The sequence below is a fragment of the Hippocampus comes genome, unplaced genomic scaffold (assembly GCF_001891065.2).
Source record: "Hippocampus comes isolate QL1 unplaced genomic scaffold, H_comes_QL1_v1.1 scaffold167, whole genome shotgun sequence".
In the NCBI taxonomy this organism is placed as follows: Eukaryota; Metazoa; Chordata; class Actinopteri; order Syngnathiformes; family Syngnathidae; genus Hippocampus; species Hippocampus comes.
The window spans coordinates 344,099-359,113 of record NW_017805502.1 but is presented as its reverse complement, the minus strand read 5'-3'; the positions used below and the strand labels follow the sequence as shown (position 1 = coordinate 359,113).

General features: G+C 44.1%; 2 protein-coding genes across 5 annotated transcripts in view; one reads left to right on the top strand and one right to left on the bottom strand.

The window, feature by feature from the left end:
- The window catches only part of LOC109520177 (growth/differentiation factor 8-like), a 4,810-nt gene extending 3,262 nt beyond the window's left edge, over nt 1-1,548 (bottom strand). For both annotated transcript variants that reach the window (XM_019877201.1, XM_019877202.1), the window contains exon 1: nt 1,181-1,548. In XM_019877201.1, the coding sequence (XP_019732760.1) occupies nt 1,181-1,508 (328 nt within the window). In that variant the 5' untranslated portion in view covers nt 1,509-1,548. The remainder of the gene's footprint in view (nt 1-1,180) is intronic.
- A 3,958-nt stretch (nt 1,549-5,506) lies between these two features.
- Nucleotides 5,507-14,971, top strand: LOC109520176 (protein Shroom2-like). Of its 3 annotated transcripts, none has more exons than XM_019877199.1 (10): nt 5,507-5,611; nt 5,690-6,200; nt 7,485-7,604; nt 7,799-9,845; nt 9,984-10,039; nt 10,577-11,047; nt 11,210-11,680; nt 12,523-12,691; nt 12,959-13,231; nt 14,510-14,971. In XM_019877199.1, the coding sequence occupies exons 2-10, from the start codon at nt 6,151-6,153 to the stop codon at nt 14,780-14,782; spliced, it is 3,930 nt and encodes a 1,309-aa protein (XP_019732758.1). In that variant the 5' UTR covers nt 5,507-5,611; nt 5,690-6,150; the 3' UTR covers nt 14,783-14,971. The 3 variants fall into 3 exon arrangements, with proteins under 3 accessions (XP_019732758.1, XP_019732757.1, XP_019732756.1); XM_019877198.1 differs by lacking the exons at nt 5,507-5,611; nt 5,690-6,200 and adding exons at nt 6,208-7,028; nt 7,253-7,270 and having other exon boundaries at nt 12,962-13,231; XM_019877197.1 differs by lacking the exons at nt 5,507-5,611; nt 5,690-6,200 and adding exons at nt 6,208-7,028; nt 7,253-7,270.
- The last annotated feature ends 44 nt before the right edge of the window (nt 14,972-15,015 follow it).

Here is a 15,015-nt window from a genome sequence, read left to right as displayed (position 1 = left end):
GGTGTGTGGTTGGGGGTGGGGGAGAGAGAGAGAGAGAGAGAGAGAGAGAGAGAGAGAGAGAGAGAGAGAGAGAGAGAGAGACTTATAAGAACAAAAGCAGGTCTCTCCATCCTTAATTGTCTAAACAACCTTAATTGACTAATCATAAACAGTCTGCGGCAAGCTTGCAGGGATCGCTGGCCTGTGTGTGTGTGTTAGTGCGCTCTGCTCAAGCGCAAAGGCCCACGTGGGGCAATTTTTTTATATGTATGTCAATTGGTCGCTACTTCGCGGATTTTCGTTTATCGCGGGTGGTTTTGGTCCCCATTATCAGCGATAAACGAGGGATTACTATACAACTGAAGTGAACCTAAAATGAAGTGCACACAAAATTCAATCATTAATTCATTTTCCGATCTGCTTCAGCCTCACAAGGGCCGCGGGGGGGTGCTGGAGCCTATCCCAGCCGTCATTGAGCGGTAGGCAGGGGACACCCTTAACCAGTTGCCAGCCAATCGAAGGCACACAGACGAACAACCATCCACACACTCACTCACACTTATGGACAATTTAGAGTGTTCAATCAACTTGCAATGCATGTTTTTGGCATGTGGGAGGAAACCGGAGTACCGGGTGAAAATCCACACAGGCCGGGGGAGAACATGCAAACTCCACACAGGGAGGCCGGAGCGGGGATTGAACCCACGACCTCTGCACTGTGAGGTCGACGCGCTAAACACTGAAGCACCGGGCGCCCATGTTAAATTACATTTGCACCTAAATAACCATTTTAAGCATTTGATTGGAATTGACTTTCATCTTTTAAATGTCTTTAATTTTTTGCACAAATTCACTGATTCTTTTGCGTACTACTAGAGGGAGCCGACAAACCACACTGTGAGAATCGCTGCTCTTTCACATAGAATGTTTTGTACATTATTCATTCATCTCTTTTCTTAGAATTGAACCTAAATATTGTTCGGTGAGAGTTGCCAGCCGATTACAGGGCATTTATACAACAACCAGTCACACTCACACCAAGGGACAATTTTGAGGCTTCAGTGAAGTTAACGTGCGTGAAAATGCAAATACAAATTTGATTGAGGCCCCCCGAATAAAGGTTGCATTTACAGATCCCACTTAGTTTATGCTCAATTAAAAGTTTGTGAAATTAATGTGTTTGGTAAGTTTGGTTCGTTACACTTGGTTGCCATGGTGATGATGGTTTCTGTGGTGGCGTGATCCTCATCTTCCACCCGCGGGTCGTACTGGTCCAGGAGCTGTGTAAGAGGCGGTGCTTTGGGAAGCAGCTGCTGGATCATGTCCCTGCTAATGTTGGGTGCCTGCTCCAGCCGTAGGATACTGAGGATCTGCGACTTGATGCTGTAGAGCCTCATCTGCTTGCTATGTTCCCGAAATTCGCAGGCTGAGCACGCTTCGATGCCTTCTGCCATCTGCCCGGAGGTCCGGTTCAGCTCCCTGCAGAAGCCCGCGGAGAGAATGGCAGTCACACCAAGCAAGAGGAGCATCTTGGACACTCACTTGTGCTTGGTGGGGTGAGGCTATATGAAATGCTGTCTCTGCCCTCAGGACTCGATGATTGGCTGTTTAATGTCAAAGCAGATTTAAAGAGGTAGCGCTGTTTCTTTTGATTAATTATTATTATTATTATTATTTTTCCATATGATGGTCGAGGAGAGATGCCAGTTGTGTCTTCTTACAGGTGTGCCCTGAATTGTTTGTTGCTGGAAACTGAACATTTGCAACACAAGACAACAAAAATCTGAAAAATAGATCGGCATGTTTAACACATGAATGAACTTTTTATCAAACTTGCAGCGAAAACAAATATATATATATTACAAAGTACAAAGTATACCCCTTCACGAGTCGCTATGATAAAAGACAGAAGTGCATTCTGAAATATATATGAATGCACACAATGTATATATAACAAACAGTACATACAGACATACATAAAATGTTTTAGAGAGAGGATGTCAAAATTAAATCAATCAATATATAAATAAACACAAATAAAGGGTTTGCATAAGGGTCCACACCCTCTTATAACTGAACTGAGTTCAGAATCAACCAATCACATTTGAAGTCATGTTAAAAACCCAATTCCAATGAATTTTGGATGTTGTGTAAAACAGAAATAAAAAACAGAATACAATGTTTTTCAAATCATGTTTAACCTATATTTAATTGAATACAGTACATTACAAAGACACGATATTTAATATTCAAACTGATAAACTTGATTGTTTTTAGCAAATAATCATTAGCTTGTGGCTGGGACACATTCTAAAAATGCTGGGATAGCTAGCAAAAAGTTAAGGAATGCTCATCAAACACCAAACATCCCAAGACTTATCTTACAAAAAAATAAAACATCCAGGCCCAGTTACATTTTGCAAAACCACATTTGAAGTCTCCCGAGCACTTGGGGGAAAATGTGGTAATGTCTGATTTCACCAAGGTTGAAGTTTTTGGCCCAAAACTTTTGCAGCAACCACAACACTGCTCATCACTAAAAGAACAAAATATCAAGTAAGAAGCATGGCTGTGGGTTGATAAAATACATCATGGCATGCTTTGGGGCTTTTTTATTTTTAGCTAGAACTGAGGCCACAAATTTCAGTGTCACAGATTAATCCTGAGCACCGTCACTTCCTTAGTTATAATAGGATGTGCACACATTAGCTGAGTAGTTTAGTTTTATGTCCCCTCGAAAAAAAGTTTTTGCCACCAATTAAGTTGTATAGCTCTTTTGTTACCTTAATGGTGGGAAAAGTTTTGAAATTAATTATCTTAGTCTCATTGTTGAATCTCACTAAAGATGGCATTTGCTCAGCGGTGTGTACAGTATATCTAATTGCCACTGTACTTGACCTGATTTTTATAAATGTCCCAGAAAACCTTGACTGCAATGTGAGCACGAATTGCAAAAACTTTTTGCCCCACGAATTTTAAATGTTATTGGAGCTTGTAGCGTCGTTGATGGTGTCGTGGTTCACTCGGCCGACTTGTGTGTCGGCAGCGTGGCATCGATTCCCACTTGGTGACGATGTGCATGTGGTTGTGATTGGTCGTTGCTTCTATATGACCCCTCCGACTGACTGGCGACCAATTCAGAGTGTAGTCTGCTTCCGCCCGAAAACTGCTGGGATTGTCCTCGAGCAATTCCCCGCGACCCTGTTCAGGATAAGCGGTGTTGAAAATGGATGGGTGGATGGTAATTTTAATGTGAAAGAACCGAATTAGTTTTTAAAAACATAATTACTACCATCAGAGGGCGCAACTATACTATCAACCATGCTTGTTTGAGTTTTCCTCTTTGTACCTGTAGTCCAATGTTTCCCAACCTTTATTGACCCAGTGCAACCATAGCATTGTTTTCGTAAGCGAAAAACTATTTTCGTACTTTGAAGGGGAAAGAAAGGGTTGAGTTTCGAAAGAAGGGGAGTGACGTCTTCCGCACAGGTTGAAAAAAAGCAACAAGCCTACTTTGACAAAGAAAAGAATAGAATGTACAAATATCACTTGGAATGTGCACAGTAAATGTAAAATGCTGACAGAAAAAATAAGCAAAGTACTGCTAGGTGAAAATGTACTGATTAAGTACACTATAATTAAGTGCTTGTACTGTGCTTTGTTACCCCTCACCGCTGTTCATTTGCTTGTTTGTTTGTTTCTTAATAGCACTTCAATAGTGATTGAATTTGTTCTTGGTCAACTTTGTGTTACAAATAGGTCCAATTGGTGCTGCTGTAAGACAAAGCCTATTGGGGCTTCACTCTGAGTCTGTGACCATCATCAGCCAAGGTGAAGAGACAGATTGTTACACGCTGTTTCCCACTGACAGTGTCAGGAGAAGAGCATAGACTGCGCAGACGTCCTCGGGTTACAGGACTCCATTTCTAATTGGATCTCTCATGTTGCTCTGGGATGATGAGATAGAACATCCTCAAAAATGTCAGACAGGCAAAGTTTAAGACCTGAAAATTCACATTTTGATGTCAATATGTCGGTGAAGATTGTCAGTCATCCAGGTCGTGGAAATCCACAAAGGTTGAATGGAGGAAAATAGGCTCATGTATGTTGAAGATGTTTCGATTTTAAACCCAAAGGGCTTCTTTGCTTCAAAATGTTACGTGCGGAGTCTCCATGTTTATGTCTTTGTGTGTCTTGTGGGGTGGTCATGTGAGTGTTGCTGTTGTTCTTGCTCTTGCCACGGGTGGATGATGAATGAGCATTTAGCTGACGTTCTCCTGCCTAGTGGCAAAACTGCTGCTTCATGGCCACAGCTCACATGGATTAACAGCTCACGTGACCCTAATAAGGACAAAGGTTACAGCACTTTCATAGATGCTTAAATTTAAACAATTAATTTATTTAGCAGCACACAAATAATGTTTGTAAGGTTTTAGGGTGATCTTGCAAGTTTGTTTTTATTTTTGCTTAATTTTAGTTCTGTTTGTATCAGGATTTAGTGTTACCTTTTTTAATTCTTTTGTAATTCTGGGAATTTGACTTCGAATTGATAAAAAGTTACAAAAAGTTTCAGGTGCTAAACTCAACTGAAGCGACCATTTAGAAGAAAGTATGCTGTTAGTGCGGATATACAGCCATGCACAAATTAAATACTGTACAAAAAACAGCACAACCCAAAAAAATAGATTTCATAGTCTGTATAAAATACATTGAAAAACCTGAAAACAGTATTTTTGCTGTAATAGTAATTCAATGGAGTTTGTCATTTATTTCATTCGCTTGTACTCAGACCATCTTTCAAAGTGCAGCTGCTTATGGTGGTGACGTTTGAATCCAATTATGAGATGCAAAGCCGCTAGTTGGGCCGCACTGTTTGAGGATGGGTTGGGGGTTTAACTGTTAGCAGGGAATGCAGATTGCGGGATCTACTCACCAAGAGAGACAAATGGACTTGATGTAATGATCTTCATGATGATGAGGCAGCTAATGTGAAGATTTGGAATCAATAAAAACGACGTTATAGAGTTGCCCTCAGGTGTGCATCATGACCAAGCATCCTCCCCTGCTGCAGGATGCAGTATGGTACGGCCCATGTTACCAAGGTGAGTGGACCGCTTAGTGGGAGAGGCCATCTCAGCCCAGCTCATTGTGTTCACACAGAGTGGCTGCTTTGAACCTTTCTGGGCATGCTGGGATTCCACACACAGGTACTTCCTGTTTCGCTCCATGAGTTGTGCATTTCTTTCATCTGCTCTGATCAAATCATGTGGTTTTAAAGAGAAGCGGGATTAGATCGGCGAGCAGTGTGTGAGTTCCAGATGATAACAGCGAGATTACACGTGTGAAACTTTTGGATGAGTGATTGGTGCTTTGTGCTTAGAACTGACCAGAATCAAGATTGTCAGGTTTGACAGATGTGTTAAGGACTTATTATTGACCTACCTACTCTCATGCTTAATTTCCTAGGGCAGGCAATGGCACCCAGATAAGCCCAGCCATGATGACTGTGGCAGTTTGCTTTGTGTTGCCGTGTTTGTAGATGAGTCATGAGTGGGGCCCGTTAGGCCCATAGGCTTCGTGTTTGGGCCCTGTTGTCAGCAGGCTGTTGAATCGGAGGGGCTCAGATGCTCAGGTGACTGAAGTTGTAATGTCAGTTGCCAGGCAATGCTATGGGACGGGATGATGCAGTGACATGCCTTTTGTTTTCAAGGGTGTCGATCTCATAGTCTCCTTCCCCGGTGGGAGACTTTCACAATGATGGAAGGTGAAATTGTTTGCTATTTCTACAGGGTAAACATTCCTGTTCGGCTGCGCCTACCTGCCCACAAGGACACAGAATCAGGTGAAAAAAACAAAAATAGATATGTTCTAGAGTGCGCCCCTGTGAAGTTGCTTAGGACCTTGCTTTCATACACTCTTGTTCATGAAAAGTGACAACATGACAGTCTTATTGCCTTTGGTTGAGGGGGAGCCCCTTTCCCAAATCCTAGATTACAGCAAGGCTGGACCATAACTCCTCCCCTTCTCTCAAATCCCCCTTTATAATCCCTGCCGAGATCTACAAGCAGCAAAAGGTGTGGTGCACTTGTTTGTACAATGTCACAGGCTCGTGTTGCACTGCTGTGAAAGTGGAACTTTTTTAGAGGCAAAACCGCGGGGAAAGTGACATGAATGTGCATCTTACCGTCATCTTCAGTTCACAGAAACTATTCATTTATTGGGTGAGTTTTTTTTTTCTTCCCCTTTATTCACTAATTGATGTGTCAGACCTCCTGGGGTGAAACAAATTGATCACCTTGAGCTCTTACATGCCTCACTAGCAATTATAATCAATTATAATGTGTTTTTCCCAACACTTACTTTTATGTTACTTTCTGGCTTTGCGTCATCAACATATTAGCGTGATCACTTTAACACCGGGACAGCTAGCAACTGTTTCACATGAAGCCAGATCATGGCAGGAAAGGAAAATACCTCCCTACATTCCTCAGTGGAAAGAATGTGCTTCCATCACAGCTTGGCAGTGTCAGCCCTTTGGGTCGGACTGTTGAATGACCACATTGAAATTTGGACAGAATTATTGGCACGATTGTAAAATTGCTCATGAAGATTCTTCACATGCCTGCAAAGGTAACTTATTTTATTTGTTTATCTTGACAGCTTGCATGTGTTTTCAATACAAGAGCAGCAAGCCTCATTTTATCCTTGTGTGGGCTAGTTCGGTGTAAACTTCGCAGTTCAAAGTTGAACAAAGGCTTTGATGGTGTTTGTGACTGACTAGCTCTTGAGCATCCACTTCAGAGCTTTATTGTGACATATCAGGTTTTTTTTTCGTGCTCGTCTCTATAGTGAGCTCTCATAAATCCACCTGCTTCAGAATAAGAAGTGTTGGTCTGCAATCATCCTCTCTTTTTCCCTTTGTGTCTTTCTTGGCTCGCCATTAGCAGGTCTAAAATGGTTGATGTTGTGTCACCACACACCATGCCGTCAGAAAGCGAGGTTCTTGTGGCAAGGTGCTTTCTCACCAAGATTTTGCAAAGCTCTATGAGGTACAATGATGTAGCTAGCGCCCCGTGGTCACGTAGCACTCAGGGCAGGAGGATGTGTTCTCCATTGTTCTGCTTCACTAGTTTTTGTACCTGATTCCCTGTGTGTCATGCTTGCTTGTCAAGTCTGCCAAACAGATATTTTGGTACTTTAACAAAAGAATGAGAAAGTGTCATGGTTTTGTTTTGTTTTGTTTTGTTCTGTTTTTTTGCAACATGCCAACCAGGAAGAATGACTTCAAAGGGTATGTCAGAACGAACTGGAAGAAATTGTTATAGTCATGTAAAATATTCACATTCCTCTATGTATTCCATATCTTTGTATGCTATTCTGCGAGTATAGCAAGATAGTGAAAGATACACAATTTAAGCTCAGTAGTCACACTTTGCATTGTGCATCCTCAATTTTCTGCAGTTATGACAGCATTTATAAGGCATTTTTGGCTTTCTGTTCGACAGGAAGAATGATCCGAGCTCACAGCCTCATTCCTGCCACTCATCCAAGCTGACAGTGGAGGAGTCTGAGTCCCTTGGCAAAGAAACCACCACAGAGCTGGTCTGGCAGCAAAGGGAAGTGAGGTGGGCCTGAAAAGTTTGCATGAGAATGATACCCTTTTTTGTTTTGTTTATTTATTTATTTTTCAAAACTCAAAGTAATTGTTACAGACTACTGTAGTTATGATAATAGCGGTCTTTATAATGGTGCTATTGTGATGATAATGGTGTTCTTTAGAATGTTGCTGTAACCCTGTTCATGTGACCTCACACATCAGGCTCAAAGATTCACCGTGCCAAACAGACCATCATAAGCAGCAGCTGCTAACTGGCCAACTCGGCTGCGTGAGCAACATGGAGAAACTGGAGCGTCCTGCTCATCCTTTCTCATCAGATCATGCTTCCACAACTAAATACACGAGCATCAGTGAGCCTCTCAGTAGTTCAGGGAGCACAAGAGACACATTCAGCTGTTTCGCCATTGGATCCAACCCTCTGGTTCTAGACTCAAGCTCACTTGGCAGGAAGGGAACCAGTGCAGAAAGCATTTTTTTCAAAGGTCTTCAGGATGAAGGGCCCTTTACAGTGGAGCGCCCCGAGTACCAACAGACTCCTTGCAAGGAGCGGTCACGGTTGGATGAGCAGAACTCCTCTTGGATGCCAAGCAAATTTAGGCCCAGCATTGGTACAGTGTGGCAGGTACCGGAAAAGAAAAAATCCAAATCCCCTCCTCCGCCTCTTCCATTGGGCAAGGACGGTTGTGTTTTGCCACACTCTGAGGAATTTGAAAAAAATCCAAAGATTTACTGCAGGTCAGTTGAAAGGCTGGATGAAGGTAACAAATTCCAAACAGAAACAAATATTAAGTCCAGATATAGCATCACGTCACTGTCAGACAAAGACTTTTTCCATCCCAGCAGAGCAGGTAAACACAACCAACTACAGCCAAACAAACACTTCTCATTGTCCAGCACCGATATCAGACAATCTTCTTTTGCCAACAGACCTCCTCACCACAAACAGTTCAGTGAAGAGAGCCTCTTTTATCCCCAGACATGCTTCGCTCCTCGCACCAAGACTCAGAGTGTTGGAAGTTATTATCGCAGTTTACAGGATCTGCCTGTAAAGGCCTCTAGTCGTAAATTGATCTGGTGCTCCTCAGCCTCGGTGGCTGCCACAAGCCGAGAAAATAACGGACAGTGTGTTTCAGTAATCAAAAAGGGAAAACAGATGGGCCACACAGAAAATAAGGGGCACATTGGTCTTCTGAAAAATGTTCCCCTCCTTAATCCCCAAATCTCTGAACGCTCTCACTGTCGTGGTCCACAGGATGCCACAAAGAGAAGTGAAGGACACATTAACAATATGAAAAGAATTTTCCCAGCTCATCGAAGTAACAATTACAAGGCTAGTCTTTCAAGGTTCCACAACCCCTGGCTACCACAAGAAGACCACCGAATATCCCCCTTGGAAACCCCATTGCTTCATTCACTGGCACAGGAGAGTAGAATTCAAACAGAAGCTACACCCACAAGTATTGGGTCATCTCAGAATCTCTGTGCCTCTGTGGTTGCCAATGGTGGAGAAGCCCGTCGACGTGGTGAGCGTTATGCCACTACACTACGGAATGAAGTGCAGCAGAAGCGAGCCCAATTGCAAAAAAGCTGTAGTGCTGCAACACTGACTTGTGATGTCCATGATGAGGACCCTGCACAGTGGGAATATGCAGAGCCACTTTTATCATGTCGCATATCCTCCTCAAACACCTACAAAGACAATCTGAAAGAGGCACAAGCTAGGGTCCTCCAGGCTACTTCTTTTCAGAGACGCGATCTAGAACCACTTGGAACAGAGGCACCGGTGCTTAAAACTTCAAATGGACGCATTAGAGGACGTAAACGTTTCCCCTTAGCCAAACGTATGCATTCCTTCTCAGAACCTGACAAGATAGATAGAGTGGGAGTGGACAGAACGCACCCAGATGGTGATTTTGACCAAATGAAATTCTCTGGGGTCAAGCCAGCGTTTTCCAAACCGGCTAGGCCAGTAACAACGTCCAATACAGAGTTGAACCCAAGTCAAGATAGGACAGTTGAAACCAAAGAAAGAAGGATGTCAGGGGAGCTGATCCTGCAGGAGCAACAGAAGCTCGGAACCTTTGCTGATTACCAAGCCACGTGGAATAAACAGAAGCGAACATCTGAGGCCAAGGTCCAAGGCAGGTATTACTCGGCAGAGAACATCTTGGATACTGAAGCTGAGGAGAAGGCAGCATGCTTCCACGAAAGAACCAGATCTTCTCCCTCTGCAGATTTTTGTACTCAGGTGAGTCAACAATGTTGATTCTTGGGCCTAATTCTTTTTTGACTGGACCCTTTCACTTACAGTTAAAGACATGTTTTGTTTTGTTTTGTTTTGTTTTGTTTTAGCTGATCATCACTAAAGCATTAATTTCTTCGACAGAATCTTCCATCCATGTTTAGTGATCCTAAAGTGAAGCAAAGCAACGGTGGAGCAAGGTAAAATTAGAGAGTAACTGTTTAGTAAAGAAAGAGGAGCAATTAATAATCCCATTTGGGGGGGGGGGGGACTGCATGAGGGAGCTGGAGAACCAAGGGAAAAAGTGCGTTTAAAGGAATTCACATCTATAAACAAATAAATGAATTGATAAATGGGGTCATTTTTCATCGCTAATGGTGTAGTGGTACACTCGCCTGACTTGTGCGTGGGCGGCATGGGACCGGTTCCCACTCAGCGACGGTGTGAATGTGAGTGTGAATGGTTGTTAGTGTCCATATGTGCCCTGCGACTGACTGGTGACCAGTTCGGGGTGTAATCCACCTTCCCCCCGAAGTCAGCTGGGATACACTCCAGCAACTCCCTGCGATGCTCTTCAGGATAAGCGGTGTTGAAAATGGATGGATGCGATCATTTCAGTCATTCTTCAAACAATTAAATAAAAAGATTCTCCAGATTTACCAGTCGAATGAAAAGGACAGATAGCATGAAGTGTCTGGGCAGTATGTTTCAATGTCTGTTTTATATTCAATCATTAGAAATGATGACCCAGTCCCAGACATCAGTGACCACCAACCCAGCCAAGATGCTGTCATCCCAACCTTTGCGGTCTGCTCGAAACCTGGTAGCCTGAGTCCTATTCTTGGATCCCAGCATACCGCCCAGCCTCCGCAAGCCAATGCCATCTCACCTTCTAGGCTCCATTTAGGCTTGGAAACAACTTGCTTGTCACAGGATTTACTCTCAGTGGTCCGAGCAGACCCCGTGAAGCTTCAATCCCTGTCCAGTTTGGATACCACTACAAAGAGTCCCGCCCCTCCTGGCTCTCCTCGGCGATGCAAGATGTTTCAATCTGAAGGCAACACAGAAGATGCAGAGAGCAATAAGGAGCCATCATTATCTTCCCTTGCTGCGGCCAACCACCTTCACGCTCCCTCACCACATCTTCCACTTTTGAGGCTGATGGACAAACAGCTGGTTATGTCTGTTGTGGAGGATTCACGTTTCTGGTAAGCGGTTTATCTGAAGTGTTACAGGTCTGTATCATCTCCTTGTATTCTCGCTCCAGAATGGTTTGATGTTGCTTTAATTGAAGAAAAAAAGTTTTCATTGCACAGCACCAAATTACTGCACATGCTTTCTGAAAATCTTGGACTTGTGCTTCTTCCCAGGTCTGAAAATGACTCTAAGCCCTCTGAAGCTGTGGTGGACTTGAAAAGTTCAGGGGAAAAAATTCTTGGGGTGGTCCCAACTTTCTCACCTCAAAGCAGCAACACCTCTGCCGTCTTGAAGACTTGCTCAGACATCATCTCAGTGGATACCAAAGATACATGGCGCTCCTCAACATTCAGTGTCTGCATTCAGCAGCCTACTCAGGACCTGGGAAATGAATCAGAACGGCTCGGACCCAAGGACAGCACTCCTATGTCAAAACTAGCAAGGGAAGAAGATGCCAAGACAGAGCAGCTGGTAAGGGATATCATGGGCAAAGACAAATCCCTGGTGGAGATCTTAGATCAGACTGGAAGGAAGACCACAATGGACCTTATGGAAGGACTATTTCTCCAAGAGAAGCAAATCCTGGAGGGGTCCCAACAGCGCAGAAGGACCTCATGCAGCTCCAGGCTGCCCACCACAAGCAGGTTTGCAAATGAATGAACGTAACAGACTTTCTTGGTGATAGTCATGATGTAATATGTACTGGTAGCTCGGGGGTAGGCAACTAGAGAGCCGCAGTCCTGCTTGTTTTAGAAGTTTCCCTCGTCCAACACACCTGCTTCAAATGATCAGCTTCTCAGCAAGCTCTGTAAAAGCCTAACAATCCTGATCATTTGATCATCAGGTGTGTTGTAAGAGGGAGACATCTAAAACAAGCAGGAAGGACTTCAGCTTTCTAAGACCAGAGTTGCCTACCCCTGCGGTAGCTAAAGAGCAAAGTGTGGAGCGTCTCTGTCGCTGAAATGCACATGTGTAGGGAAGTAATGATGCTATGAGGCAAAGTAGCCTCACAAATATCCACACTTTCTACTTTAAACTCACTCAGCTCCTCTATATATTATTATACTGTAGTACAGCTCGCAATCCGATTTTCAACATGGTGGGTGACTGGTTAGCACAGGGGTCTTCAATCCTGTCCTCGAGGGCTGCTGTCCTGCCTGTTTTCCATCTCTCCCTGCTGCAACACATCTGATTCATGATCAGATAATCAATAAGATCTGTAGAAGCTGGATATAGAACGATCCTGATCATTTAAATCAGGTGTGTTGCAGCCAGGGCACATTTAAAATATCCAGGAATCTGGCGTTTGAGGAACAGAAGTGACTCCTGGGTTTCCACATCACCCCTCTAGTTCTGATTTTGTGGGTTAAAATCTGGGCTCTCTCTGTGTGTGTGTGTGTGTGTGTGTGTGTGTGTGTGTGTGTGTGTGTGTGTGTGTGTGTGTGTGTGTGTGTGTGTGTGTGTGTGTGTGTGTCCACCCTATTAGGAGGGATGAGGAGAATGTCTCAACAGCAGTTTCGCTGGTTCCCACTTCCTGCTACTACAACACGTCGGCTCCAAAAGCTGAGCTCCTCATCAAGATGAAGGACATGCAGGAACAATTGCTGGAACAGGACTCTGAAGAAGAGCTGGATGAAGACCTAGCCAGTAAAAAGGTATTACATCCTTACAATTTGTGACCTTAAAGCAGTTTCCCCAACCTTGATTTAGCCATTCCATTTTAACATTAGAAAAAAAATCTCAGCACACCACCAAACAAAAAAAGGAGATATTATTTGGAGTAAATGAATCATTTTCTGACCAATTAGGTCGAATTGGATATATTTCCTTGGCACAGCTGATGATCTCTCACGGCACTCTGTTTACAAATCACTGCCTTAAGAAATTTAGCTTGAAGTGAATTCTCTCTGGAATCTCTCCAGCAGGAGCTGATCTCAAGCCTTGCCCAGAAGTTGGAGGTGTTACGGGAGGCACAACAAAGCCTGCAGGAGGACATAGAGGACAACGAGGCTTTGGGCAGCGAGGTGGAGACCACTGTGAAGCGCTTTTGCTTGCCCAACCAACTGGACAAGTTCCGTATGTTTGTGGGTGACCAGGACAAAGTTGTGAGCCTGCTGCTGTCACTTTCGGGTCGGCTGGCGCGTGTGGAGAACGCTCTCAACAGTCTGGAAGATGGAGCGCCCCCGGAGGAGAAGGTAGTATCTTGTACAACGTCCCCTAGTTCTCATACAGGTATCTTTCCAGGAAAAAATATCCCAAACATTTTGTCAAAGTATAAATCACCGTGGGCGGCTCGGTGGACCAGTGGTTAGCGCGTCAACCTCACAGTGCAGGGCTCGTTGGTTCACTCCCAGCTCCGGCCTTCCTGTGTGGAGTTTGTATGTTCTCCCCGTCCCTGCGTGGGTTTTCTCCGGGTACTCCGGCTTCCTCCCACATTCCAAAAACATGCATGGCAGGCTGATTGAACACTCAAAGTTGTCCCTCAGTGTGAGTGTGAGCGCGGATGGTTGTTCGTCTCTGTGTGCCCTGCGATTGGCTGGCAACCGGTTCAGGGTGTCCCCCGCCTACTGCCCGAAGACGGCTGGGATAGGCTCCAACACCCCCTGCAACCCTTGTGAGTATAAAGCGGATCAGAAAATGGATGGATGGATTAATCACCGTGTTAGAATCTCACTTGGGTAAAGGTCTTGAAGTATCTGACATTTACTGTATTTCAATATCTCAAAGTAATGTTCTGACATTAAATGTAGTCAGGTATTTTAAATTTAAATTGGTTTAAAACTGCCCCACTGAAAATGTTTCTAGACAATAAAATACAGTTGTCCTATGCACGAAATGAATTTAACCACAAAACTGTTGATTGTACAAAAAAAAAAAAAAACAGTTGGTTGATTGATCCCTGCACAATTCTATAACATTTTCAGTATGCTACTCAAATGCTGAAATGTTGGTCAGCTGCAGCACACCATTCAACCTCCCCCTTACGTTGTATTAATTTCACCAGTCAAGTTAGATTGAGCTGCAATAAATTGCTCCTCAAATTAAGTCATTATAAGCAAAATTGCTCCTCCAAAGAAAAAGTTATTTTGAGCCTAGAGTACAGTAATGAAGCATGTGTAGTCCTTTCCACTACAATACCAGCAGATAATGTTTTCTACACTCCCGTAGGCTAAAGGGACCATGAAGGTCTTCATTATAAACAAAAATGTGTAGACCAATATCAGCAGTATGGCTTCCCTACTAGCCACTTGTTAGCAATAACTGGTGAGGGGGATTTCTCACACATTGCAGTGTCTAGTTATGGTATTGCTAAACAGACCACTGTCAGCCGTGTCTCTGGGCCCCTTTCAACCAGCAAATCGAGCCTACAGCCTGGGTTACCTCCCCTTTTGCGACACCTTCGATGACTGGTTACTGTCACGTTTTCCTCTAATTTGCAATGTGCACATGACATATGTCTCTTCTCTTATCAGCGCACCCTGACTGAGAAGCGCAAACTGCTAATGCGGCAGCACGAGGATGCCAAGGAGCTGAAGGAGAACTTGGACCGCCGGGAGCGTCTGGTGTCCTCCATCATGGAGACTCATTTGGACCCTGAGCATCTGGATGACTATCGCCATTTTGTCAAGATGAAGTCTGCTCTCATCATTGAACAGCGCAAACTGGAGGACAAGATCAAGCTAGGTGAGGAGCAGCTCAAGTGCCTACTGGACAGTCTTCCGCTGGAGCAGAGGTCACAGTTTTAAAACCCAGGAAGAGGCTCTCCACCAGCTTCTGCACTGGTTACACTCTTCTGTTTATGCTGTCACTGGCCATATATGCCATGGTTTTCTTTTGCAGATGATGTGTCATACTTGAATGCACGTATTGTATGTGACAGGTGGACGACTGGTTAAAACGTCGGCCTCACGGTGCAGAGGTCCAGGGTTCGATTCCGGCTCTGGCCTTCCTGTGTGGAGTTTGCATGTCCTCCCCGTGC

Excerpts from the sequence above, each read along its gene's own strand:
- LOC109520176 (XM_019877197.1), top strand. The coding sequence starts at position 6,934 with ATGGTTGATGTTGTGTCACCACACACCATGCCGTCAGAAAGCGAGGTT. Across the intron at positions 7,605-7,798 it reads TGGCAGCAAAGGGAAGTGAG|GCTCAAAGATTCACCGTGCC; the intron begins GTGGGCCTGAAA and ends CTCACACATCAG. Across the intron at positions 9,846-9,983 it reads CTGCAGATTTTTGTACTCAG|AATCTTCCATCCATGTTTAG; the intron begins GTGAGTCAACAA and ends TTTCTTCGACAG.